This window comes from Gopherus flavomarginatus, chromosome 2 (assembly GCF_025201925.1).
Source record: "Gopherus flavomarginatus isolate rGopFla2 chromosome 2, rGopFla2.mat.asm, whole genome shotgun sequence".
Lineage (NCBI taxonomy): Eukaryota > Metazoa > Chordata > Testudines > Testudinidae > Gopherus > Gopherus flavomarginatus.
This window is the reverse complement of record NC_066618.1, coordinates 178,851,634-178,877,859: the sequence shown is the minus strand read 5'-3', so window position 1 is coordinate 178,877,859 and position 26,226 is coordinate 178,851,634. Positions and strand designations below refer to the sequence as shown.

Here is a 26,226-nt window from a genome sequence, read left to right as displayed (position 1 = left end):
AATTTCCTGTGCTGTGGAACAATAATTGGCGAAGGGTTGTTAGGATTGGCTGGCGCATGCAGCCCAGCTTGCGCTAAGTCCAGTTCATGTTTTCTCTGTTTTTCCTTCTCTTCACTTTCTTTTTGTTGTTTTTCCATTTCTCAGCGGTGGGCCATGTCTTCTTCTTCTTGTTTCCTTCTGTGGGCCACCTCTTCTTCTTCTTGTTTCGTTCTGTGGGCCACCTCTTCTTCTTCTAGTTTTCTTTTGTGGGCTGCCTCTTTGGCTGTTTGTTCTCTTTTGTAGAATGCCAGTTTGATGCTTTCTTCTTTTTCTTTCAGCTCCACCTCTTTTTGTCTTTTTTCCAGTTGTCGCCTGTGTTCAGCTTCTTTGATTTGTTCTTCGGCCTCCATTTTTGTATTGGAAGGCATGGTTCCTGTTTTCTTGTGTTGGGGTGCCCTCCGGTGTTTATTGTCTGAACTGCAGGCTCTGTTGCCTCCTGGGGTCTGCCTAGCAACAGTGCCTTTTTCCCTGTCTTCCTAGCTAATTTTTTCAATGTAAAGTAAACCAGAAAAACCACTTCATTTGCATGAGTATAGTGCTGGTATCTGCCTCCTAATGGGAGTGCTATTGTCACAAAAGACCCTTAACAGCCCCTTAATGGTTTCTTGCTTAATATGCAAGCCACAACTGCCAGAGAGAGCAGAAAAAAAAATTCTCTCTGGTTCCCTTTTAAAACCAAACTGTTTCTCTCTGCTAAAAAGCCCCTAGCAGAGAAAAGAAAAATATAATATTCCTAATGGCTTCTGGATTCTATCTTTCCCATAAACGCTGCCACCATGTCATAACTTAGTCCCAGATTTGGACCTTAGCGTCCAAAATATGGGCGTTAGCATGAAAACCTCCAAGCTTAGTTACCAGCTTGGACCTGGTACTGCTGCCACCACCCAAAAAATTAGAGTGTTTTGGGGCACTCTGGTCCCCCCAAAAACCTTCCCTGGGGACCCCAAGACCCAAATCCCTTGAGTCTCACAGCAAAGGGAAATAAACCTTTTCCCTTCCTCCCCCCCCTCCAGGTGCTCCTGGAGAGAGACACAGAAGCAACCTCCGTGAATCTAAGCAGAGGGAGTCCACCCTCTCTAATTCCAGTCCTGGAAACAAAAGCACTTCCCTCTTCACCCAGAGGGAATGCAAAGTCAGGCTAGTAAATCTGACACACACAGATTTCCCTCTGACTTCTTCCTCCCGCCAATTCCCTGGTGAGCTGCAGACTCAATTCCCTGGAGTTCCTCACTAAAGAAAAACTCCAACAGGTCTTAAAAGAAAGCTTTATATAAAAAAGAAAGAAAAATACATACAAATGGTCTCTCTGTATTAAGGTGACAAATACAGGGTCAATTGCTTAAAAGAAATATGAATAAACAGCCTTATTCAAAAAGAATACAATTCAAAGCACTCCAGCAACTATATCCATGTAAATACAAAGAAAACAACAGAAACCTTACTGTCTTACTATATTTGTACTCACAACTTGTAAACAGAAGATTAGAAAGCAGGAAATAGAAATCCTTCTCACAGCTGAGAGAGATTCCGGCAGAAGACCAGAACAAAAGACTCACACAAAAAACCCTCCATCCAGAGTTGAAAAAATCCTGTTTCCTGATTGGTCCTCTGGTCAGGTGCTTCAGGTGAAAGAGACATTAACCCTTAGCTGTTTATGACAACTCCTCCCTGACGAGAGGAGTAGCGCTGAAATCGGTATTGCCATGTCGGATTAGGGTTAGTGTGGCTGCAAATCGACGGTATTGGCCTCCGGGCGGTATCCCACAGTGCACCATTGTGACTGCTCTGGAAAGCAATCTGAACTCGGATGCACTGGCCAGGTAGACAGGAAAAGCCCTGCGAACTTTTGAATTTCATTTCCCGTTTGCCCAGCGTGGAACTCTGATCAGCACAGGTGGCGATGCAGTCCCAAATCCAAAAAGAGCTCCAGCATGGACTGTACGGGAGATACTGGATCTGATCGCTATATGGGGAGACAAATCTGTTCTATCAGAGCTCCGTTACAGAAGATGAAATGACAAAGCATTTGAAAAAATCTCCAGGCTATGATAGACAGAGGCCACACCACAGTGCTGCGTGACAAGCGGAATGGAAAGCCAAAGAATCAAATAGACACTCATGGAGGGAGGGAGAGGGTACTGAGGACTCCAACTATCCCACAGTCCCCGCAGTCTCCAAAAAGTATTTGCATTCTTGGCTGAGCTCCCAATGCTTGAAGGGTCAAAAACATTGTCCGGGGTGGTTCAGGGTATATCTCGTCAATTTACTCCCCTCCCACCCCCCCGGGAAAGAAAAGGGAAAAAAATCGTTTCTTGCCATTTTTCAATGTCACCATATGTCTACTGCATGCTGCTGGTAGACGCGGTGCTGCGGCAATGAACAGCAGCATCCCCTCCCCTTCCTTTCCTAATGGCAGACGGTACAAAATGGTGGAAAACCGTCATCAGCCTGTGAGTGCTCCTGGCTGGCCTCGGTGAGGTCGGCCGGGGGCGCCTGGGTAAAAATGGGAATGAATCGCTGTCATTCCTGGCAGATGGTACAAAATGCTGGGTAACCGCCCTCGTCATAGCAGCTGGAACCTGAGCTCCATCAGCCCCCTCACCCCACTTTCGTGTCTAAAGAAAAGATTCTGTACTCCCTGGACTATTATAGCAGCGGGTGGCTGCGATCCTCTCCCCCCACCCTTTAATGTCCTGCCTGGACTATCATAGCAGCTGGAGGCTGCTTCCCCCTCACTTTATGTCGCTAAAAAGTCAGTGTTTCTTATTCCTGCATTCTTTATTACTTCATCACACAAATGGGGGGACACTGCTACGGTAGCCCAGGAGGGTTGGGGGAGGAGGGAAGCAATGGGTGAGTTTGTTGCAGGGGCACCCCCTAGAATGGCATGCAGCTCATCATTTCTGCAGGATCTCTGGGGCTCTGACACAGAGCAGCTTTGCTCTCTGGCTTTCTAGTAGACTTGCCCCATATTCTAGGCAGGACTGACTCTGTTTTTAGACAAAACAAAGAAAGGAATGACCCGGGGAGTCATTCCTATTTTTGTCCATGCGCCCCTGGCCGACCTCAGTGAGGCCAGCTAGGAGCACCCATGACAACAGCAGATGGTACAAAATGATTGATAACCGTCATCACCACTTTCCAATTGCAAACAGTACAAAATGATTGATAACTGTCATCTCATCACCAATTTACAATGGCAGACAGTGCAACAGGGATGGTAACCATCTCTGCTACCTTGCAAAGGCAAATGAATGCTGCTGTGTAGCACTGCAGTACCGCCTCTGTCAGTGGCATGCAGTACACATACGGTGACAGTGACAAAAGGCAAAATAGGCTCCATGGTTGCCATGCTATGGCGTCTGCCAGGAAAATCCAGGGAAAACGGGCGTGAAATGATTGTCTGCCGTTGCTTTCATGGAGGAAGGACTGAGTGACGACATTTACCCAGAATCACCTGCGACACTGTTTTTGCCCAATCATGCATTGGGATCTCAACCCAGAATTCCAATGGGCGGGGGAGACTGTGGGAACTATAGGATAGCTACCCACAGTGCAACGCCACAGAAATCGACGCCAGCCTCGGTACATGGACGCACACCACCGAATTAATGTGCTTAGTGCGGCTGTGTGCACTTGACTTTATACAATCTGTTTTACAAAACTGGTTTACGTAAAATCGGAATAATCTCGTAGTGTAGACATACCCTGAGTTTGTAGGTTCTGTAGAGACTGATGAACAGCTTTTAATATACTATTATAGGCTTCAATGGCAAACAAATTCTGAAATCTAACTTTATGGAGTGGGGAGGAGAGAAGGAGCTGGAAATTTGAATAAATTTATACAGTGTTGGAATTAAAGGCAGGTATCTAAACTCCAAGGAATTAACTCTGAAACTAAACACGTTAGGCTTTGCAAACTAGGTCTATGTATGGACCTTTTATCAGGCTCTTAGAAAAGAGAGTCTAAGACAAGCAAGTATCAGTGAAAGATGACCCAACAAACAAGCACTGGAAGATTTTTTAAAAGCAAATACCACCACTTACTTTCTTTTTTCCTTTTGTTATATGTGTCATAACACGAAAATGCCTGTGAACAGATTCACTTCAAATTTGGGGGTGGGGGGGAACCCCCAAATCCCTCACATCCTTTCGAAAAAGAACATACTAAATTTCAAATGCAAAGAATCTTTTTTTGAAGAATACAGAGGTGGGCCAAAATCAGGCTAATAATGAGAAGCTGATTACAACCATATCTATGGCAAGATTAGTGTATTACCATAATAACATTTGAATAGTTATTAAACATTTAGAAAAATTTATTCTGATGGGCACATGTGGTGGGTTTTTCTTCCAAGATCAATGATCCTGAACTGCCTGAAACACTTCTTTAGAATAAAAACAACCATCAATAGAAAGACTAGAAGCCTTTTTTTCTTAAGTTAATGTAAGGAAGAGAGTTTAATGTAATGAAGGTGAAAGTAATGGGATTTTAAACAATATTGTTTTTTGTTGTTGTTTTTCTTAAAACTACAAGTACAGGAGATTGCATAGTGTTCTTTGTTTGGGATTTCTATGTTTGCTTGTTTGTTTTTCTTTTGCCAAATAACAGGTTAAATTTAAACTAGTAGTCCGGAGCTTTGAAGAACAGTGTATTACAAGAAAATTGACACAAACAATTATCCCTTTTCATTGTGTCTGTATATGTAAATGAGGGCTGTTAATTAATTACAGTTAACTCAAGTGATTAACACAAAACAAATTAACTAGATTAGAAAATAGTTGTGATTCATCACGGTTTTAATCACACTATTAAACAATAATAAAATACCAATTAAAATTTATCATCAATATTTTTGGATGTTTTTCTACATTTTCAAATATATTGATTTCAATTACAACACAGAATACAAAGTGTACAGTGCTCACTTTATTGTTTTTATTACAAATATTTGCACTGTAAAAAAGAACAAAAGAAACAATATTTTTCAATTCACCTCATACAAGTTCTGTAGTGCAATCTCTTTATCGTGAAAGTGCAACTTACAAATGTAGATTTTTGTTACATTACTGCACTAAAAACAAAACAATGTAAAACTTTAAAGCCTACAAGTCCGCTCAGTCCTACTGCTTGTTCAGCCAATTGCTAAAGTAAACAAGTTTGTTTACATTTATGGGAGATAATGCTGCTAGCTTCTGTTTCACAAGATCATCTGAAAAAGAACAGGTATTTACATGGCATAGTTGTAGGCGACATTGCAAGATATTTACGTGGCATATATGCTAAACATTCTTATGCCCCTTCATGCTTCAACCAACATTCCAGAGGACATGTTTCCATCCTGAATTTAAATTGGTATTCTATTATTGTTTAACAATGCAATTAAAACTGTGATTGTGACTTTTTTTAATCTTGCGATTTTTTAAAATCATTTGACAACACATTTATAAAAGGTGCACCATCAATCTGAAAATCCTATTTGTTTGAAAATAATGTATCTAGTATAGCGTCAAGTTATAGTTATGATTAACACAACTGAATGGGATATATTTTCCCATTTCTTTACTTTGTGGATTTGACAGCACTTAGTGTATAGTCGGTTTCATTGTGTCCAGTATAATCAGGAAGTTTCTCCCTTGATGAAAGGACCTTTGTAAACAAACTGAAGAGCAGAAAACCCCTTTTAAAATATTTATTTAAAAAACATTTGGGGACATACTCTTTAACTGGTTATCAGAAACTGGATTTAATTTAGCATTTCTCTTTCATGAAAATAAACTTCAGTATAATCTTTCTGAATCTCTTTTTATTTACAATATGTATACAGTTCCTATTAATTTGTTGATCAAATTTGGATAAAAAACAGGGAAAGTAGCTGAAAAACTTACACCCCTCCACCCACCCACACGTACACATACTTCCAGGATGCCAGCAAAACAAAACCTTCAGCAAGCCAGCCCTCTCCTCTTCAGAAGCTGCTTCCAACTATTGTGCATCTCTGCCTTAACTGCTCTCATTAAATGCATGTGAAGGGTAGCTTCAAGTTACCATACCCTTGACAAAGGCTCTCCTAAGAGGCACTTAGACCTTGGGTGAGGTGTTAAAGAACATTACATACTGGATTAAAAACTGGTTAAAAAACAGAAAACAAACAATTAATTTTCACTGTTAATTTAAAAATTATTTCTACATTGTTAATTTTCAGCATGACAGCGGCTGACTGTCCATGTTGTTTAATACATTTATTAATTAACTGAATAGTGAATGTGAACAGGGTGATGGCAACATTTCAGGACCACATTTTATTCTGGTTCAGAACTGAAAAAGCTGAAAAACTTCAGTGACCTAACAAAGACAGGTGAACGGACAAGCTTGACGGCAGATTTAAAATGTTGCAATACACTGCACACTGGAAGGAATAATTTGAACCAGTCAAACACATTGCTGGGTTCTAAATGAACTGCAACCACTCAGGAAGAAGACCTGGGCATCATTGTGGACTTTCGTTCATTCAGCTCTTGATGAATTAGCTACGTGCTATCACATAGACAACAGAGAGTACACAACAGCACATACTATTATATTTTTGACAAAAATGGTGAAAGTAAAAAACAAAACCAAGACGACTTTACTCAATAGATTTTAATTCAATTAATCGCAGATGAAAAATCTGCCTAAACTACTTTATCATTAAATTGTTATATTGAGGCCAACCAGGTCAGAACCCCACTGTACTGTACAAACAGAGAAAACGATAGTCCTAGCCCCTAAAAAATTTACAATCCAAAAAGAGACCATACTACTATAAATATATAAAATCTTCAATTAAAAGATATAATTACACTCTTAAATGAATAAATTAATTAGCCAAATATAATACAATAAACACTTTAAACTGAAGTAGTGATTTTCATCCAAGTATGTCAAAATGATTTCCATATCATTCAGACTCACGACACACCAAACAGGTGGGGAAGAAGTTTAATCTTCTTATAATTGGGTAAATGGAGGTACAGTTAAATTAAATGACATCTTAAATTATATGACAAACTGGTGGCAGAGCAGGGAACAGAAATGAGACACTATTCAACATCTAATATGAAAACACTAGTAGTGCTGACAGACTCTCCTCATAATGGAAGCAAGGTATGAAAAGCATGAAGAAAATACCGTACTTGTGAACAGTTCTTAGTGAAAAATTATGTATCTACTGTACATCTGAACGTACCTGCTTACTGTATACAGTTTATATGGATATGCAATAAGCGGACAATATTATTTATTAAAAATTGAAATTGTTTTTATTGTTATATGAATTCTCATCAATGGAACCTGAAATAAAACAAAAGCTTCTAGAGATTACTGGGTACAGAACACATTGCTTGGCTGTTTAAAGAATGAAATGATATCCACAAAGAACACATCTAGGGTCTGTTCCAAAGCCAATGGAGTCTTCCACTGACTTCAAAGGTCTTTTGATCAGGACCCTAGTGCATAGTAGATATAGTCATGAATCATAAAAATTAAGCAATGTTCAGATCTGGGATTTTGCTTTGGACTCATCAGTTACATATATTAATATTAAAAAAAAATAAAAGATTTGGATCAATTTGTATTTCTGAAGTAAGTGTGTTGCTTCAATTTTACATGATCATTTCTAAGAAAGAGGAAAGTGAACAATGACTCCCTTATCTAATATACTATACCATCTATAATTGCTTATTTTGTTTGAATTACTTACATAATATGTCACCCCAATATCTATTTCTAGTCCAACTTTACCAGATTTTCAAACATATTGCATCTAATATTTAATTTTGAAAATCAAAATATTGGTTTTTTTTAACAAGTCATTTAAAGCATTTAAGGTAGTGGAGGTTTTCTATTACTTGCGTTACTACAAATAGAACCACACTGAAATAATAACTCAAAATGTCAAATTTAGTTATTGTAAGATGTCTGGAGCTGTTACCTAAATATCAAACTTAAAAAATTCAGCACATTTTGCACACATTGAGAGAAATAAGGACTCCGTTTTCCTAGCCATTGTACCATTAAAGCACTAACGTCTGTACTAACGGGTGCAAACAAAATTTGTACCAGGTAAGCATTTTCAAAGAAGGGTGTAATCAGGTTGAAAATAAAATAACTTTGGAAAATATGGCAAAACAAAATAGCTGAAGACAACTGCATAGTCTTGTATAGACATTTAAAGGGCAGTTTAGTCTGAGAAGAACTTGAAATTATAGTCTGGAATTTACTGGAAAATCGTTATGATATGTTGCCAGTCTGTAGCACATCATCACCTGTCTGAAAAATCTCTGTCTCCTTGCGAGACTAGGTAACGTTGGTCATCTGATGTGCATAAGAAGCCTCTGAATATTATTAAGTCTAGGTAACATTGAAAACTACTTCCCTGTCTTTACTTTCTATTGTTTCTTATGACACATCTATTGATTGGCAGAGATAGATGAATTGTGTATAGGGGAAAAAAAGTAATTCCGTATAAAGAGCAAAGAATACACTTATTTGCGATATAGCCAAGGTTCCTCAAGCTTGGAGAAAAGTTACTTTTCTTCATGGTAATTTTATGTCTGTGCACTTTATCATGGCTGTCTTATTTCCTACTAAACTTAGACACTGTAAAGACAAGAGATTTTTATATATATAATTTTGAACTCAAAAGTCTCTTTATATCTCCCAGATTTATAACAATCTGGGAAAAGGGAAACTGATGCTGCCCTATTTGATTCTGTGATAGTCACATTGTGAGCTGTTGTCTGCAGCTGTTTTTTCTGCCTAGTGTAAAATAACTGACATGTTCTGGAATGTTTTGGTTTGGTACTGTTTAAGATGATTCTGGCTCCCTCTTTTCTAAGTGTATGGAAAGGTGTCTTGCAGAAGTAGTGTAGGCTGGCTGCCTGTCTGTATCAGTAATTGTGTTGAGTCACCTTCAAGACCTGGGGTTGACAGAATTTTCTTTATCTTAGCATTAAATAAGTAGAAAAGAATTAAGGCTAAAATTGCTTTCTGTACTGAAAACTGCAACCTAAATAATGTATGTTTACACTGCAATTGAGAGCGAACGGGGCTCAAGCTAGTTTTCTAAGAATACCAGTGACCTTGTGCTTTGGGCTGGAGCTTGGGCTATCAAGCTGAGGCGGGGTCTGGTGGTCTTGAGAGCCTGAGCTGCAAAATCCACATTGCTATGTTTAGTGTGTTAGCTCAAGCCCCACTAGCACAAGTCTGTCTACCTGGGCTGGGAGACTCACTCCTAGCTGCAATATAGCCAAACACATACACTCTAAATTATACTTTTGACAACAGGTCCTCACAATTGCTGCTACTTTTTGCATCCCCAAATTATTTCAGCATTCATTAAAACCTTATTTCATAGTGAATATGATTGCCATTTGGAAATACTCCAACAGTTAGTATGGGCTGTAGGAAATAAAGAAATTGACAGGAATTGTGCAATCACGTGTGTGGACAAATGCCAATTACTCAACAGGCAAGTTGGATGCCTCTAGGGAACAGCAGAGAGCAGACCAAGGCAACATGTCTGAAGGCTGCAAGAAAACAGAAATCTAGTGGGAGTTGAATAAATATGTTTTATCATTCAGTACCATTTTCCTCTCTACTCTGTGAGGGAACCATGAAGGCACACAGCCAAACATTACACCTGCCTCCTTTCCCCAATAGACAATGAAGAGGCAGTTTGTCCATGAGATCCTTGGGAAGATTCTCCCTCTCATAGACTAACAGGCCAACATCCCAGACATTTCTGTCTGATATGGTTATCACAGATTTAAGGGGTTTTAGGAGGCTTTTCAGACTGTTTGTACTCTCCTTAATAGCTTCTTTTCATTACACACAATCAGTGAACATGTTCATATTATAAACAAAATTCACTGGGATGCCATGGGATGAACACAATTTCTATTGTTTATCACTTTTGTTGGTGACAGCTGGGACATTTGCCAAGACATCTCAGCCTCTCTCTGATTTCCGGTACATCAGTGTTGATGACTGACTGCTCTGAGCCCTCTCTTCCCTTTCTATGATTGATAGAAAAGATTAAAAATAAGAAGGAGCATAAACTCTGGCAAATGAAGTGTAAAAATATAATTAGGAAGGCCAAAAAAGAATTTGAAGAACAGTTAACCAAAGATTCAAAAAGTAATAGCCAAAAAAAAAAAAAATAGGGCACATGTCATTGGCCACTGTCAGAAGACAGGATACTAGGCTAGATGGACTTTGGTCTGACCCAATATGGCCGTTCTTATGTTGATTCTCTCTCTTGATTCACTCTCCTTCACCCTTTTGCCCCTTTCTCACAACAAAGTCCTCCTTGCCAATCCCCAGCCCTAGGAAACCCCTAACATCTCCTCCTCTGCTCCTGCTCTCTCATTGCAGGATTGGCAACAGCATGATTATTGGGTCAGATCTGAGTTTTATATTGACTTGGATATGTGGCTGATCTAGTGAGATTAGAAGAATCTGTTTGATGAAATTGGTTTTCAACAACCACACATCATTAAGTCTAGTGTCTGGATGTTAAAACAAAGGCTAGGATACCTAAAGAGACTGCATTTCTGACTTCTAGTTAACCACTGTCGTGAGACAGAAGTTTACTTTTGCTACTGGCTTGGTATATCTTATGGAAGAACCACCACCAGTTTGGGGTGGGTCTGCCCCATTCTCAGCAGTTTGTCCTAAATCTGGTATTCTCAGTTGTGACCCACTGAGGCACGGTGATAACTTGACAAATGCAATCTTGTCCCACTCATATCTATTTAGAATGCTGCTCCAAAGATCATTTTGCTAGCTTGTCTCTTTGATCACGTCGCCCCTCTTTGCATTCCTCCACCAGCTCTCTTTTTTATTGCACATCAAACAGGAGCTATTTGTCTTCGCTTTCAAGGCCCTTTATAGACTTTCCCCACTATACCCATAATCTCTCACTTGCTACAGAGATATTGACTCTTGCCTTGGATGGGCCCACGATGCCAGCCTCCACTGGGCACTTATTAAATTTTCAAATGAGCATTATCGTGCTTCCTTGCATGCTATCCCTCATGCTTGGGAGGAACTGCCCATAAACAGTCACAAAGGTACCTCATTATCCCCCTTCATATCCCTCTCTCCTTTGTCCATAATGTCTACAAAAACTTGGTAACAGCTATGTTCTGAGATCACTTCCTATCATGCTGAGCAATATTGTCTCATTCTTTCCTCACACTTCCCCATTTGTTCCATCTGTATCCATCTGTTGTCTCTTGCCATATTCTTAGACACTATGCTCTCTGGCGTAGGGACCATCTTTTGTTCCGTGTTTGTACAGTGCCTAGCACAATGGGGCCCTGGTCCATGACTAGTGATCCTAGCTGCTACAGTAATGCAAATAAATAAAATTATTAATAATAATGATCTAGGCCCTAGGTTTCTTCTGCACATGCATTGTTTCAAGGAATGTACTCTCAATGTACATTAGATAAGTAGAGCTGGGTGGGTAGATGGTTTTCCCATCCCAAAAGGTCAAAATCTTGAAGATTTTCATGAACTGATAATCTGAAAATTATTTTGGTATGAGTCAATCGAAATCTTTTGTGTCCATAATTTGGAACTATTTAATTTTTATTTCAGCCTAGTGATTTAATGTTTTACTATAATTAACTTAAATTTTAAAACTAAAAATAGTTTTGAGCTGAAAAAATTGAATGTTGCATTTTGAAAAATGTCAAAACGTCCCATTCTGACAAATTTGAAACTTTTTTCCAAAAACTTTTTGAAACCAGATATTTGTTAAAAATTGACCATTTCTCACAGTTTCACTTTCAATGATCTGGCATTTTCCAACAAAAAATGCTTTGTGGAAAAATTCCCAACCAGCTCTAATAATAAGTTTGTTTTGAAAATGTCGCATGATTTAAGTCCTCCTGACTACATTCCCCTCCCCACTTCCTTTTTGTCCTATTGTATCTGCATCTATGAAAAAATAGAGGAGAGCCCAAACATTTACACAGTGCCACAATCATAAGTGTTAATAGGCAGGCTTCCGAAGACATTCCTGAGAAGATGTTTTGTTGACATGACAGTATGTTGACTACCTGGCCAGTGTATTTACATCTTCTTAAATGAATGACAGCAGTTGAGAGAAACAGTAACACCTTAGCAAATATACAGGTATATGCACCTGACACAATACCACTTATCCTCTACATAACTGAAGCTTCTTTCTCTGGATGGTAGGAGGCAACTACACTGAAGAGAGAGTACATTTGTCAGTTCAAAGTGGGCATCCATACAACACTTTCTCACCATATCAGTTATCACAAAACCATTGCATGTGCACACACCTCTAGTTCATCTACACCAGTGACTTATTGACAGTAAATTTCATACACTGCAGTCTCTCATGTTTATCTCTAGCTTCTGTTTGTGTCCTTTGAGATTCACATTCCACATTCACCCCATGCACAGCAAGAGACAGTCCTGCCACCAAAGTGTGCATTAAAATGATTCCCTAGTTAATCTGAAGCACAGTGGATTGATTTGTGACCTGACATCACAGCTCCTAGAATGAGTTCCTCACTGCCCACTGCTTTCCAAACTCTCCTATTGTGTCTGGGTTTTCAGAAAATCTGAAGAGGAGCAACAATGTGTATGAGCTACAGGCAGAAGTGAAGTCCTCAGTACAATCTCTTTTGTGTCCATCAGTTGTGCCTGCCATGTTTGCAAGGGCCAATTCTTAGTTTCCAAAACATTTTTGTCACCCCTTCGGCCCCAAGATTTTGGCCTCTGCAACACATTTGCAGATGAAATTTTACACTTTTGAAAATGTAACCCTAAAAGTGCACTCACAAGAATATTTACAATTGTACAGAACAGTCTAAATACGTTTACAGTTATTCTTCCCCTTGAAAGAATAAAGACTTGGGAAATCAAAGGAGTGAACATGAAGTTTTTAAACAGGTTTCAATCATTAAAAAGCAGTTTGTCCTTTTATGGTGTTACAAGTTTTGTAAAACAACTTGAATAAATTCATAATAGGTCATTGAGATATTAGTAAATTTGGTCTTTAATCTAAATGAACTTTCAATCTAAAGTGAATTATATACAGCCAAATACTGCTAAATTTAATCAAAATGCAAGACAGAATTCAGTTCAGAAAGAAAGTGCATATATCTGCCCAATTGGCTCAAATTTGCACAGAAACCAACCATAAGAACTTTATTATTTAAACCACGTAATTCTGATGGCTTTATTCCAAGCAACAGTTAGGCAAAAAGATATGTAAACCAAAAGAGAGAACCACTGGAAAGAACCCCTACTAAAAATTACGTGACTATTTCCATCATTTATATTGCTAGCATTCATGACAAATTTGAGTCTCACCTATTTAGAGAAATTTAAAGCAATGATGTAATCTTTGGGAACGGTATACTGATGTCAAGTCAAACACAGATGTATCTTATGTTGATTTTTAAAACACAAATGCCAATGGAATTCAGTGAAGAAAGCAAAAGCTGGCAAACCTCTCAAAGGCATCTGCAGTCTCAGTTATTTTAAAATAAAGCAATTGTGAAATTCTCCAGATTTGGCTTAGTACAGCAGTTATTCTCTCAATCAATCAATACACTGCTCAAGCAGGTCAGTTGAACAAGTAACTGTTTGCATATGACAAATAACAAAAGAGTCCAGTCAAAAGGATAATCTACATAAAAATGTTAAACGTATACACTTACCTTTTCCATTTATTGTTAATGCTGATGCAATTGTGGCTGTTACTGGCACTGGTAGCTGTGGCACTAATGGATGTATTCTTGGCCGGCTCCCCATCCTAGCACGCTCTGCACCAGGTCCTAGTAAAGCTCCCATTGGTTTTTCTGCTGCTACTTCTGGTGCTACAGAGTCTTCTTGATCCTGTTCTATGTGGTCCAATTTATCAGGGCTTTCATTTTGAAAGTCATCAACTGCTGTCCTGCTTTTAATAGGACTTTTGGGAACAAGGATTTTAATACCTGATTTTGCAAGGTCCATATTTTTCCTGCCAGAAAGAGATGGTGAATTATTTTTCCGGAACTTCTGGGTGGCAGTAAACAATTGATTATTTTTTGACTCCTGGTCTTTGCCAATCACTAAAGATTTAGGTGACGTCTTTGAAAAAGAGCTATTGGTAGATCTAGAAATTTGTTTTCTGGCATTATTTGGAGAGGTCCTGTTTGTCCTGGTTAACGTGCTTTCTTTTTGCTTTTCATTGTGACGCCTATTAAATTCATGTATATATTCCTCACAATTTACAAGGTGCTGTTCAGGTTCCCAGGTGTCATCTTCACTCTCATATCCTTTCCATCGCACCAAATATTCTATTTTTCCCTTCTTGTTTTTCCTCTTGTCAACAATTCTCTCTACCTGTTGAAAGGAAAATTAAAAGTTAAACATGGATTTAGATGTAAAGAGGAATAAATATGAGAGAGCAATTGCACATGATATTAGATGCACATGGAACACTTTTACAGGAATATAGATTAAAATATTTTTATCATTCTACCGTGAGATTGTATTCTTCCACTGCTGACTGGTAATGCAGTTTAATGTATCTCAGCTCATTACTTCGATCTGATAAAAGCTGTTTGGAATATCAAAAATGTTCCGATACAGAAAATATTTTGTATGTTCATGAATCTGAATCTAGCATATCTCAGTTACCACTTTGAGTGAAATCTTGGCCTCACTAAAATCAAGAGATGTTTCGCCACTAACCTTGATGGGGCCAGAGTCCTTTTAACTTTAAGGAAAAAATGTCTTAATATGTTTAGACAGAATGTTTAGATAGCAAACTGTTTATTTTACAAAACATATTGGTTTAATATTGTTTGATAATCTATTTATTTAGCATGAGTCATGTGTGAAGTTATTGATCCTAACGATATATTCTTTGGTGATCAAGGACACGGTATAGCTCAGGAATCAAGGGAGGATATGTGCCATTACATGAGGAAGGCTTTTCTTCTGGCAAAGACAAATAACTGAGAACCAGGAGAACTGGTCCTCATTCTGGCTCTGCCAGACTTGTGTGTGTCCCTGAGCAAATCACTGTGCCTCAGTTATCTCTAAAATGGGAATGGATAGTATTATATCTTACTTTTATAGGCAATGCAAGAACAGCCACAGGATTATCAGTTTCTTCCGTTCCACTTCCCCCACAGGAGATGCCTTTTGCTCACCCCTTCCATCCTATCCTATTTTTGTTATGATGCTCCTACTGCTCCCCTTTCTTCCATGTTCTCCTTGTTTTTGTTTATATGTTTTGTTTTTTAAAAGGGATTCCTACTTTACTGCTGCTCAGTGTTTTGACCCACCATGAGCAAGGGCTCCTATTTTATTACCATACTGAATGCATGTATCTAGGATTACCTCTGAAGGATACTTCTACACATCAAATTCACAAGTATGTGGTTAAGCTAAATTAATGTCTATAGAGTGATTAGAAGAATGGAGGGCAATATACAAGTGCAATCATTATTGTTGAATCATATTGCGGCTGACAACAAATTGTGTTAAATGTACCTCTTAGTTTTGAATTTATCTATTTAAAATTGCATGTTTGTGATTTGTAGTGAACTTCAAATTTTTGTTTCATTTAGACTACATAATTATTTTAACTTCAGCTACAGTAAAATCTATATGATCTGCTGTAACAGACCTTTGTGATAGACCGCAGGTACTCTACCATAAATATCCAGCCACCGGGATGTTAAAAAGGCCAAACGTATAACTGGGTTCAAAAAAGGATTAGGTAAGTTCATGGAGGACAGGTCCATCAATGGCTACTAGCCAAGATGGTCAGGGACGCAACTCCATGCTCTGCCTGTCCCTAAACTTCTGAATGACAAAAGCTGAAACTAGACAACAAGGAATGGATCACTCAATTTCCCTGTTCTGTTCATCTGCTCTGGTCTACATGGACCATTGGTCTGACCCAGCATGACCATTCTTACATATCTGCATTCAACTAAAGCTAATAGAAGCTTTTTACCAGAATTCCCTTAATAAACATTACTTTACTGTTCAAATATAGGGTACTACTATTTCAATACACTGAAACAAAATTTGTGAAAAATAAATTGTCAAAACATTTAACTGGTGACATTTTCTAATTGCTAAACAAAGAAAACTTGAAATATTTATAATTTATTTAAGAGCTGATTATACTACTCTTTTACATATTCATGGGACTGATGGAGAATGGGCTAGACATCAGACTATGAAATCAAGGCATTTGCTTTTCCATAAAACAATATATGGAAAACAGCCTGAACAAAAATGTTGTCTCAGAGTGAACGAATACGAAGTTTACCATATGGATGTAGGGAAGAACAAGCTATCAAGAACTACTGTTAAGAGACAGACTGCCTAGAAGTGCTTATCAGTGTAAACCAGAAATGTTAAATTAAAAGCAAGATGAAAGAACACAAAAACACCAGAATCTTGGACTTGTATTGTCAGAGAGTAGTGATGATGACTCTGTCTTCCTATCTCCATCTTTCTCTTGTACTTCTAAAACAAAGATAAAAAAAGCACTAACCTCAGAGAAGATGAGCTACAAATAGCGGTAAAGAAATTTATATTCTCTAACTCAAATCTTCATAATGAACACACCTAATAGGGGCTACATCTTTCAAGGATGACTAATTACTAAGTACATGCTCTTTTAAAGTAGTAGGCAATTACATCTGCATACAGAAAGACACCTCAGAGATATAACAGATAAACTGCTGAACAATAAATACAAAAAAGTGTCCTATCCAGATGATTTGTAGAGCAGACGCAGCAAAGGCATGAAAAGAACTCTGAACAAAATGTTATGTTTGCTCTTTCAAAAGTTTACAACTGAACATTGACTTAATACAGCTTTGAAACTGTACTATGCAGAAGAAAATTCTGCTTTTAACATCTCAATGTAAATGAAAACAAGCACAGAAACAGTTTTCTTACCTTGTAAAAAAAATTTTTTTTTTAACTTTCTCTTTATTTTTGAGTAATTTATGTGTAACACAGCATTGTACTGTATTCGCTTTTAAAATGTATTTTTAATCTCTGCTGCTGCCTGATTGCATAAGTCTGGTTCCAAACAAGGTGTGTGGTTGACCCGTCAGTCATAATACTGGTGTTCATAACTCTGATGGTCTACTGTAGTTATATTATGATAATGCCTATAAATCTCAATCAAAGATCAGGGCACCATAAAGACAAGCAATAGAAAACAGTATCTACCTCAGATTGCTTAATATCTTGATGCTGGACAAGCCATAGTAGGTGGACAAGACAGACAGACAGGATACGGGGGTACTGGGAAGAAGAGTTCAGACCTTGCCGCCCTTGCAGGCTGAGCTCATCACCTTTCTGCATCCTCTGTCCCCCTCACAATGTCCATGTGGGGTAGGACTCAGAATGAAGTGAGTCCTGGGTGTAGAGCGAGGAGCGCCTACCTTGAGTTATGGGTTATATAGTTGGAGCCTTATAACCCCCACATGGAAACCACTTAAATGTCTAGTGTATGAAAGTATGGGTGATGGATGGATAGTACCCTTGCCCTGTGTTTAAGTTAATGAAAGTTGCAGCCTACTGTTTAAATGCGTCCATGTGTCTGTCCTCATTTCACCAGTGTGTCTGGATCAACGGAGCTGGGCAGAAAGGCAAAAGTCACAGTTCCCTACTTGCCTAACAAATGCTAGATCAGGGGTAGGCAACTTATGGCACGCATGCCAAAGGCAGACCGCAAGCTGATTTTCAGGTCCTGGCCCTGGTCTGGAGGTCTCTGCATTTTAATTTAATTTTAAATGAAGCTTCTTAAACATTTTTAAAATCTTATTTACTTTATATATAAAAACACTTTCGTTATATATTATAGACATAGAAAGAGACCTTCTAAAAACATTAAAATGTATTACTGGCATGTGAAACCTTAAATTAGAGTGAATAAATGAAGACTCGGCACACCACTTCTGAAAGGTTGCAGACCTCTGTGCTAAATGATCATAATTTGTAGGCTTCATGCCAGAGATGCTGGAAACAACTGGCTTTTGGCAACTACTGGATACTAGACAACCAGCCACCTTCTGCTACAGAATACATTATCCCTGGGTAATAGCTATTATTTAGATTGCTGTAGTGTCTAAAATGTGGTACCAAAGATTGGCTTCCAAACACCAAGTAGAAGATCCAGTCTTTGTGCTGAAGAGAATATATATAGTCTAAAAAGACAAAGATAGACTAAAGGTGGGAGCAGGAAAGGTATGTATCAGACAAGCAACATTATGTGGATGGCAACAGGCACACTTCCTAGTTTTATTTATTTTTACACATATTAAATTATTCTTCCCCACCACTCACAATTCAGTTTCAGTTTGAGGTATTAATGTACATTGTGTATAAAGAGAGGATGTTCTAACAGCCAGAGCACAGGAACACCTGAGTTCTAATCCCAGCTCTGACAACACATATCTGTGGCTTTAGGCAGGCCACTTAACCTCTGTGTCGCAGTTTTCCCATATGTAAACTTGGTTATATTATTGCCCTCCCTCCAGTGGATGTGGTGAGAATTAGTTAATGTTGGTCACTTTTTTCAAAGAGGTAAAAGCACTATGTAATGGCTAAGCATTATTAATGAAAGTAACTGAAGCAGATATAAATAAGAAAAACAGTTTATTGTACATTTCCAGAGCACCCCAACCATGCTATCTTAAAACCATTATCTTCAAGATCTGCAAACTGAAATAAACAGCACTAAAATTATACTAGCATGCAAGAAGCCTAATTCTTGAAGATTGTCAAAAAAAGCTGAAGAAAACAAATATTTAGATATCCACACACTTACTCATTACACCAAACAAACAACATGGAACACTGGAACCCATTAATATGGGAGAATTATTAAAGGTGACGAACACCCAAGCTGTTCCTGTCAGGAACAGAGATGGAAAAATGTGGGATAACTACCAACAAATTGAATAGTTTTAGGATTCAGTGGGAATTGCAAGTGGAAAATAAGTAGCAACCATAATCTTTCAAGAGAGTGAAAAGACAAGAACTAGAGTCCAGAAGCAACAGGAAAAATGGTTTCCAGCGTTGTAGTAGAAAGAAACAACACAAGCATAGACTGAAATAATGGCAAATAGTGGAAGGAGTACAGGATTTTGATCCTTTTTTAGGGTTAGTATTAATGTTAGGATGGGAAAGCAATTCAGAAACAAGGCCTCGCCAATAATGTTCAGAGACCCAAAGTAAACAATCAGCTGAATCATGAACAAACAAGGACTGGCTAAAGGTGCAGTAACTAGTGTGCTGTGCACCATGTTTGAAGATGAAGAAAATATTTAAAAAGCTGAAATTTTATTTTACACTAGGGGAACAACTATGTTACTCTGCATTTCAATAGCAGCACACAGACATTGTAAGCTCACTCCAATGATTCTGTGTCCTCTTCAGAATAGAGCTCTTCACACCCACACCCTATGTAACACTCCATCAATCCCATGTGACCAAAGCAGGATCTCAGATTTGCGTGATAGGAGGTCCCAATTTTTACCTCAGAGGTATTCAGTAAAAGACATTTTTAGCCACAGAATTCAACCTTGCTTGGGTGCTTCAGCCTACACCATGAAAAAAGTAATTATGTTCCCCCCAATTGCAAGTGCCAGTCACTAGACTTAGTACTTCTGGCTAAAGAAAGAAATTCCTAGTGAATGCTTCCCTACACCTCAGACAAAAAAGGCTGCACACACAATAGCACACTGCTACATCCAACTTGGGAGTTGAGCTTCTGGCTCCAACACTCTCAGTCAACTTGGGAAGCAGAATCTCATTACCAGCTGAATCCAGGTCTCCTGCTTGACACTATTTACCACAGCTTTTTAGGATGATCCTTAAATTCCTGTTTATGGCATAAATTAGTTGCGTAAGAAGTTCTTTAGGCAAAGGTACATAAACATAAGTCACTAAAGACCAACACAAATTTACAAAACAAAACAATTGACAATTTACCTATTACAAATAATCTTGAAGAAATCCAAAATGATATGAATAACTCTGAGGTTGTATCAGCTCAAGCGGTTAGATAAATGAAATTTAATCACTGTGTCTTGCAAACTGCCAGGTCATTTTGGATCTCTACCAGCAACTTTTTGGCACGCCAGATCAACTTTCAGTCATTGAATCAGAATTTCACTACAATCAGACTTCTTAAAAGTTAAGCAGCAGAATGTTCTAATATTTGAAATTTAAATATTAATGCACCTTTTAAAAAGAGATTGCTTGCACAAGAAATATAAGCACAAGGATTCTAGGCCACATTTTATGGACAGTATTTCAGGATGGACTGCAAAATGTTTTGTAAATTGTTCTGGATCCCTTTTTCCTAGTTTTTATGATGAAAGTTTCCTCCTGACTGACAGACAGGCAGACAGACAGACTTCTCTCATCCCCATCCCTGCAAGGATTTTTTTTTTTTAAACCTTATAATAATCAAGAATGTCAAGTCTGCTTTCCCTTGAAGTGGTGGTTCTCAGCTCTCAAGGATGCTTATTGTGAGCTCTTGCTTGGTAACAGAAGGATGGAGCTGAACCTTTAACAAACAACTTCTCTAAAGCATTCACATTAATCATTTTAACTACATGATGTTAACAATAAACAAAACACAAAGACTCTGAAACAGTCTTATTAAAAAAAAACCCCTTCCCTTCCTAAATTGCTTAGCTTTCCACCTTTTGATTTTCATCTAGTCTCCACAGCATTTACTTTACCTAGCACTTTCCCAGGAAATTTTATTGCGTTTAAATTGTTCCAACATAATTGTCAAGAGCCGAATCAGCTGACATAATGCTGACCATGCCTGACTGGTCAGTCTACATCAGTCAACATTGGGTCAGCTAGTTGCAGTTAAACCTTGGAGAAGGTGCTGGTGTTTGGACAAGATGTAAAAATCTGATTGACAGATGAACTGCTCAGGGAATTGTTAATTGAATTAGCCTTTAAGTCACCAAGACTAAAGTAAGAGAGAGAAAGTAATATTTGGCTGAAATATATAACTGGACAAATTATTCACTATGAATGTAATATGAGTTTAACTCTTTTTTCTGTTTCTGAATTATCCACAAACATGCCACAATTTTTAGAAATATATTCATTATTAACAATTGTTCAATAAATAGTTTGTGTGAAGAAATTTTAGCCTAAGTTTGTTTGCACATTGATCACTATGCAAATATTTGTCACCAAAGTGCACATCCAAAAGCTTTTTTTATGTGTTCATGACAGCACTTTTGCTTCAAATGATTACTAATATTTATTCAATGTGCTCAATAATACTGGCTGTATCTATGCAAGAAAATACAAACTTTGTTTCAGAATGGAAATCTAAGAGCTATGTATAATAGAATCAAGAAAGCAACCAGTCCTTCAACTGAGAAGACTGTCCCACTCAAATCTCTAAATGGAGACATCACATTGACAGAAACAGATGCAATGCTGGGTGGAATGTTGTCATGAACGCTATTAATATGAAACCACTGTTTCTGAAGCAGTGCTAAAACATGATCCCAAAGTTCCGGATTGTGATATAGGGGTTCATGGGTGCCAACAGAGAAAGTGTTCATTGTTCTTTACAAGCAACTCCTGTCAGACCTGACGAACTCACTATACTTAATACTGCAATTTTATGGTATTTATCTGTGAAGGTAGCATGACAGGTCCCTACCGCATGCTTGTAAGTTATCAATACACAATTATTATGAGGTGCGTGTATGGGTAATATTTAAGGAATTTTGACCAGGAGGTCAATGAATGATCTTTCAGTCTCCAAAGCAGTGGCAATAGTTCATGTACACAGATAACAGTATACTGAACATGGATGACCATGTGAAGGTTGCCACCATCACTCCTTGCGAGCATCCTTCCCCCAACCATCCAGTGAGAGAGGACTATGTTGTGTGAGTACAAGAAAGCAATCGCTAACCAGGAGCTCCCGCTCCATGACAACCTCATTCACTCGCCTCACACCTGCCAACCATTCTGGACAGCTGGAGAAGCTCTTCTGTCGTCCAGCTTCAACCCAGAAGACACCTGGTAGGTGCAATGGGCAGGCTCTAATGTAAACAACAAACACCTCATAGATGACCCTACTATCGAACTGCCAGGTTTCTTGCTCTGCTGAAGACAGTGGACAACCATCAACCATGTTAGGACGTTACATGGAAGAGGAGTACACATAACGCACAAATGGAGAATCAAGGATTCTCCACAATGTGAACACGGAGACCTCCAAACCACCCAATACATTGTGAACCGAGCATCCTATCTTTTCATTTCCAGGAGATAGAGCTCTCAATTGGATTTCAACCTATTAATTTGTAAATGTTGCTATACGAAAGAAGATTTAAAGAATAATATAACTATACTGAAAACTATGCCTTATAGTCTGCCTTATAGTCTTGGATTAAAAGTTAGTTTCCAGGGAATCATATCTCGGTGGGTAACTGGGGACTGTCACACCCACTATTGAAGAGCTTAATGTATAACCGTCTATAAACAAACTTGAAAATGCAATTGTCACCCCACTCTGGCTAGCCAATTATGTAATGTATTATTAAATTGTCCACTGCTGCAACAACACAGAAAGGTCAATGGAAAACCATCAAAGATAAAGTACAAACATCAAAGCCACTTGCAGGTAAAAAGGAACACTCTACAGACAGCAGAGTGCCCTGTCTGGAAATAAAGACAAAAGACTGACTCACAGGTTAGGGAAAGACACTCCATCCATTCACTGAGGACACATCTTGATGAGCATGGGTGTTTCATAAAAGACTGGATTCTGGTTCCTGGGAACTGAAGTCTGGAGGGAAAACCTACTTTATTAGATTGGAAAGGTAATACTAATAAGTGTAGGTCCTAGTACACGTTTTATGGTTTTGTTTCATATTGTAAAGTTCACATATCTCTCTCTTGTTTCTAGTGGAACCTATCTTAAATAAACTTTCTTTTGTTTTATTAAAAGTGCTCACAAGTGCTGTATGTTATACTGGAGTGACGATTCAAGGTAAAACAAATAAACTGGGAGCAGAGACTCTGGGATTTTTGAGTGTGTCAGGATCTGGATATCACAGGGAAATGCTTCAAGGGATCTCAAGTGCATCTCTTGTTAACCTGCAAGGCAAAGATAGCACTGGCATAGCCAAGAGGAGAGCGCTGGAATCGCTGACAGGTTGGCGGTGTCAGGGAGCTAACACTCTGCTACCACAGGCAAGACTCCCTCTCACTGGAGGTAGGGGGTAACAAGGTGACTCTCAGTCCTGGATACCCGACTGTCTCACAGACTATCAAAGAACTTAATATAGAACCATCTATAAACAAACTTGAAAAGGCTATTGTCTCCTAGCACCAGGAAAGGCCACAGGAAAAGATGGAATTCCAGCTAAAGCAAGAAGGATAAGTTGTGCTTAAACATCTGCACAATGTCCTCCTTCCCTGCTGCAGGAAAGGAGGAGTACTACAAGACATGACGGATGCCACCCTCATAACACTGTATAAAGACAAAGAAGGCTGAAGTGACTAATGACTACAGAAGAATCTCTCTTCTTAAAGTCGCTGGCAAGGCATTTGCACGGGTCATTCTCAAAAAACTGCAAGTTCTTGTCAAACGTGTGTAACCAGGGAGTCAGTGGGGCTTCTGAGATAGATGATCAACTATTGACATGGACTTTGCACTACGGCAACCAAAAAAAAAAAAAAAAAGTGTCAAGAACAAGGAAAATCTCTCTACATGGCCTTCATAAATCTTACAAAGGCTTTTGACTTAGTTGGCACAAATGACATTTTCCCATTTCCCCTCCCCCTTTTCTCTCCCTGTATTTTCAGAGATTCATAGATTTTAAGACAAGACGAGACTGTTACATCTCTAGGCTGACCTCTTGCATACCAGAAGCCATTCAATTTTACCCCGTTACCTCATAACCCAATACACTGGGCTTGATTAAAGCATCTATCTTTCAGAAAGGCATTCTATCTTGACTTGAAGATATTAAGAAATATTAGAAAAGGGATGGAAAATAAGACTGAACTACCATAATGCCATTATATAAATCCATGGTGAGCCCACACCTTGAATACAGTGTCCAGTTCTGATTGCCCCATTTCAAAACGCATACAGTAGAACTCAGAAAGGGTTCAGGGAAGAGAAACAAAGATGATCAAGGGTACAGAATAGCTTCCAAATGAGGAGAGACTAAAAGGATTACAGCTGTTCAGCTTAGAAAAGAGAAGACTCAGGGAGAATATGGTATAGTCTATAAAATCATTAATGGTGTAGAAAAAATGTTATTTATCTTTTCACAAACCTAGGGGGTCACCCAACGAAATGAATAGGCAGCAGGTTTAATACAATCAAGAGGAAGTACTACTTCACACAACACACAATTAACCCGTGGAACTCTTTGTCTGGGATGCTGTGATGGCCAGAAGAACAACTGAGTTGAAAAAAGAACTTGGTAAATTCATGGAGCATAGGCCGTCAAAGATTATTAGCCAATATTATCAAGGATGCAATCTTATGCTCAGGGTGACCCTAAACCTCTGATTGTCAGACGCAAGGAAGGGAAGACCAGTTTGTCTTCTGTATTCTCCAATGGCCCTGTTCTGCACACTGTCCCTGAAGTTCTGGTATGGGTCACTATTGGAGACAGGATACTGGGCTAGACGGAACATTGGTCTGACCCAGTATGGCCGTTCTTATGACAAAGGGTTCATCACTTCCCTTGGTAGCTTGTTCCAAGGGTTAATCACCTTCATTGTTAAAAACTTGTGCCTTATTTCTAATTTGAATTGGTCTGGTTTCGGCTTCCAGCTTCATTGGTTCTTATTATGCCTTTCTCATCTAGATTAAAGAGCCCTTTAGTATCTAGTATTTTCTCCCTCTGAATGTACTTACACGCTGTAATCAAGTTACATCTCAATCTTCTTTTTGATAAACTAAACAGATTGAGCCATTTAAGGGATTACTATAAGGTATTTTCTCCAGCCCTCAAATCATTTAGTGACTCTTTTCTGAACTCTCTCCAAATTTCAACATCCTTTTTGAAAGGCAGATACCAGAACTGAATGCAGTATTCTAATATCGATCTCACCAATGCTGTATACAGAGGTAAAAATAACTTCCCTGTTCTTATTCACTACTCTCCTATTTATACATCCAAGGATCATATTAGCTCTTTTTTGTCACAGCGTCACCCTAGGAGTGCATGTTTAGATGTTTGTCCATTATGACTCCTGAATCCTTTCCATATAGTCCTTCATTCTATAGGCATGCCTTGCATTCTTTGTTCCTAGATGTATGACCAAGCATTTGGTGGTATTAGAGCAGTGTTTCTCAAATGCAGCCACCAGGGGCTTTTCTTGCAGCCACAGCCTCATGGGCTGTGATAGAGGGGGAAGGCAAAGGAGAGACACTTCCCCCTCCCTGTTGCTCCTGGATGCTGGGGCCAACAGCAGCCTCTGGAGTCATCTGGGGCACAATGCTGTTGGAGCAGGCAGTCAGCAAGTTCTCACCTTCCCATGGGTAGCAGAGCTCAGGCATTGGGCTTCAGCCTTGGGGCAGCAAGGCAACAAGCTCTGTCCATGGGGCTTCAGGCTCCAGCCCTGGGCTCTGGCTGCGCAGTGGTAGGCTCCAGGCTCCGGCCACACAGCTTCAGGCTCAGTCCCTGGACCCCATTCTCCAGACATGGGGCTTTGGGCTCTGGCTGCAGGGCTCCAGCCCCCAACTGCCTCCCCCAGCCCCATCTCCCCTGGCCCCCACTGCCTCCCTCAACCCTCCATCAATGGCTTAATTTGTCCCCCAGGCTTGCCAGGGCTGATTAAGTCTGCTGTGAAAAGTGATATTTGTATGTTTGTTAATATCACTTTTCAGAACAGACTTACTAGCTAGCAATAAATAAATTACAATGATTTGAAGGTGTATATGTGCATATTTATTTGGTTATCCTAAAGCTAATCAAGTATTTTAGGAAAAAGTGAGAGAGCGGCCATTAGCAAGAGTTTGGTGGCCTCAGAGTGTGGCCACATTGTCCTGAGAACCCCTGTATTAAAGTGCATATTGTTTGAACAGTCTAGCTTACCAACTGACCCAGACT

The 26,226-nt window shown here is 38.9% G+C and overlaps 1 protein-coding gene across 1 annotated transcript in view; it reads right to left on the bottom strand.

Moving 5' to 3' along the window:
- Positions 1 to 26,226, bottom strand: part of CDYL (chromodomain Y like) — a 195,696-nt gene that overhangs the window by 93,670 nt on the left and 75,800 nt on the right. The window contains exon 2 of the mRNA XM_050940049.1: positions 13,789 to 14,455. Coding sequence (XP_050796006.1) covers positions 13,789 to 14,455 — 667 coding nt within the window. The remainder of the gene's footprint in view (positions 1 to 13,788; positions 14,456 to 26,226) is intronic.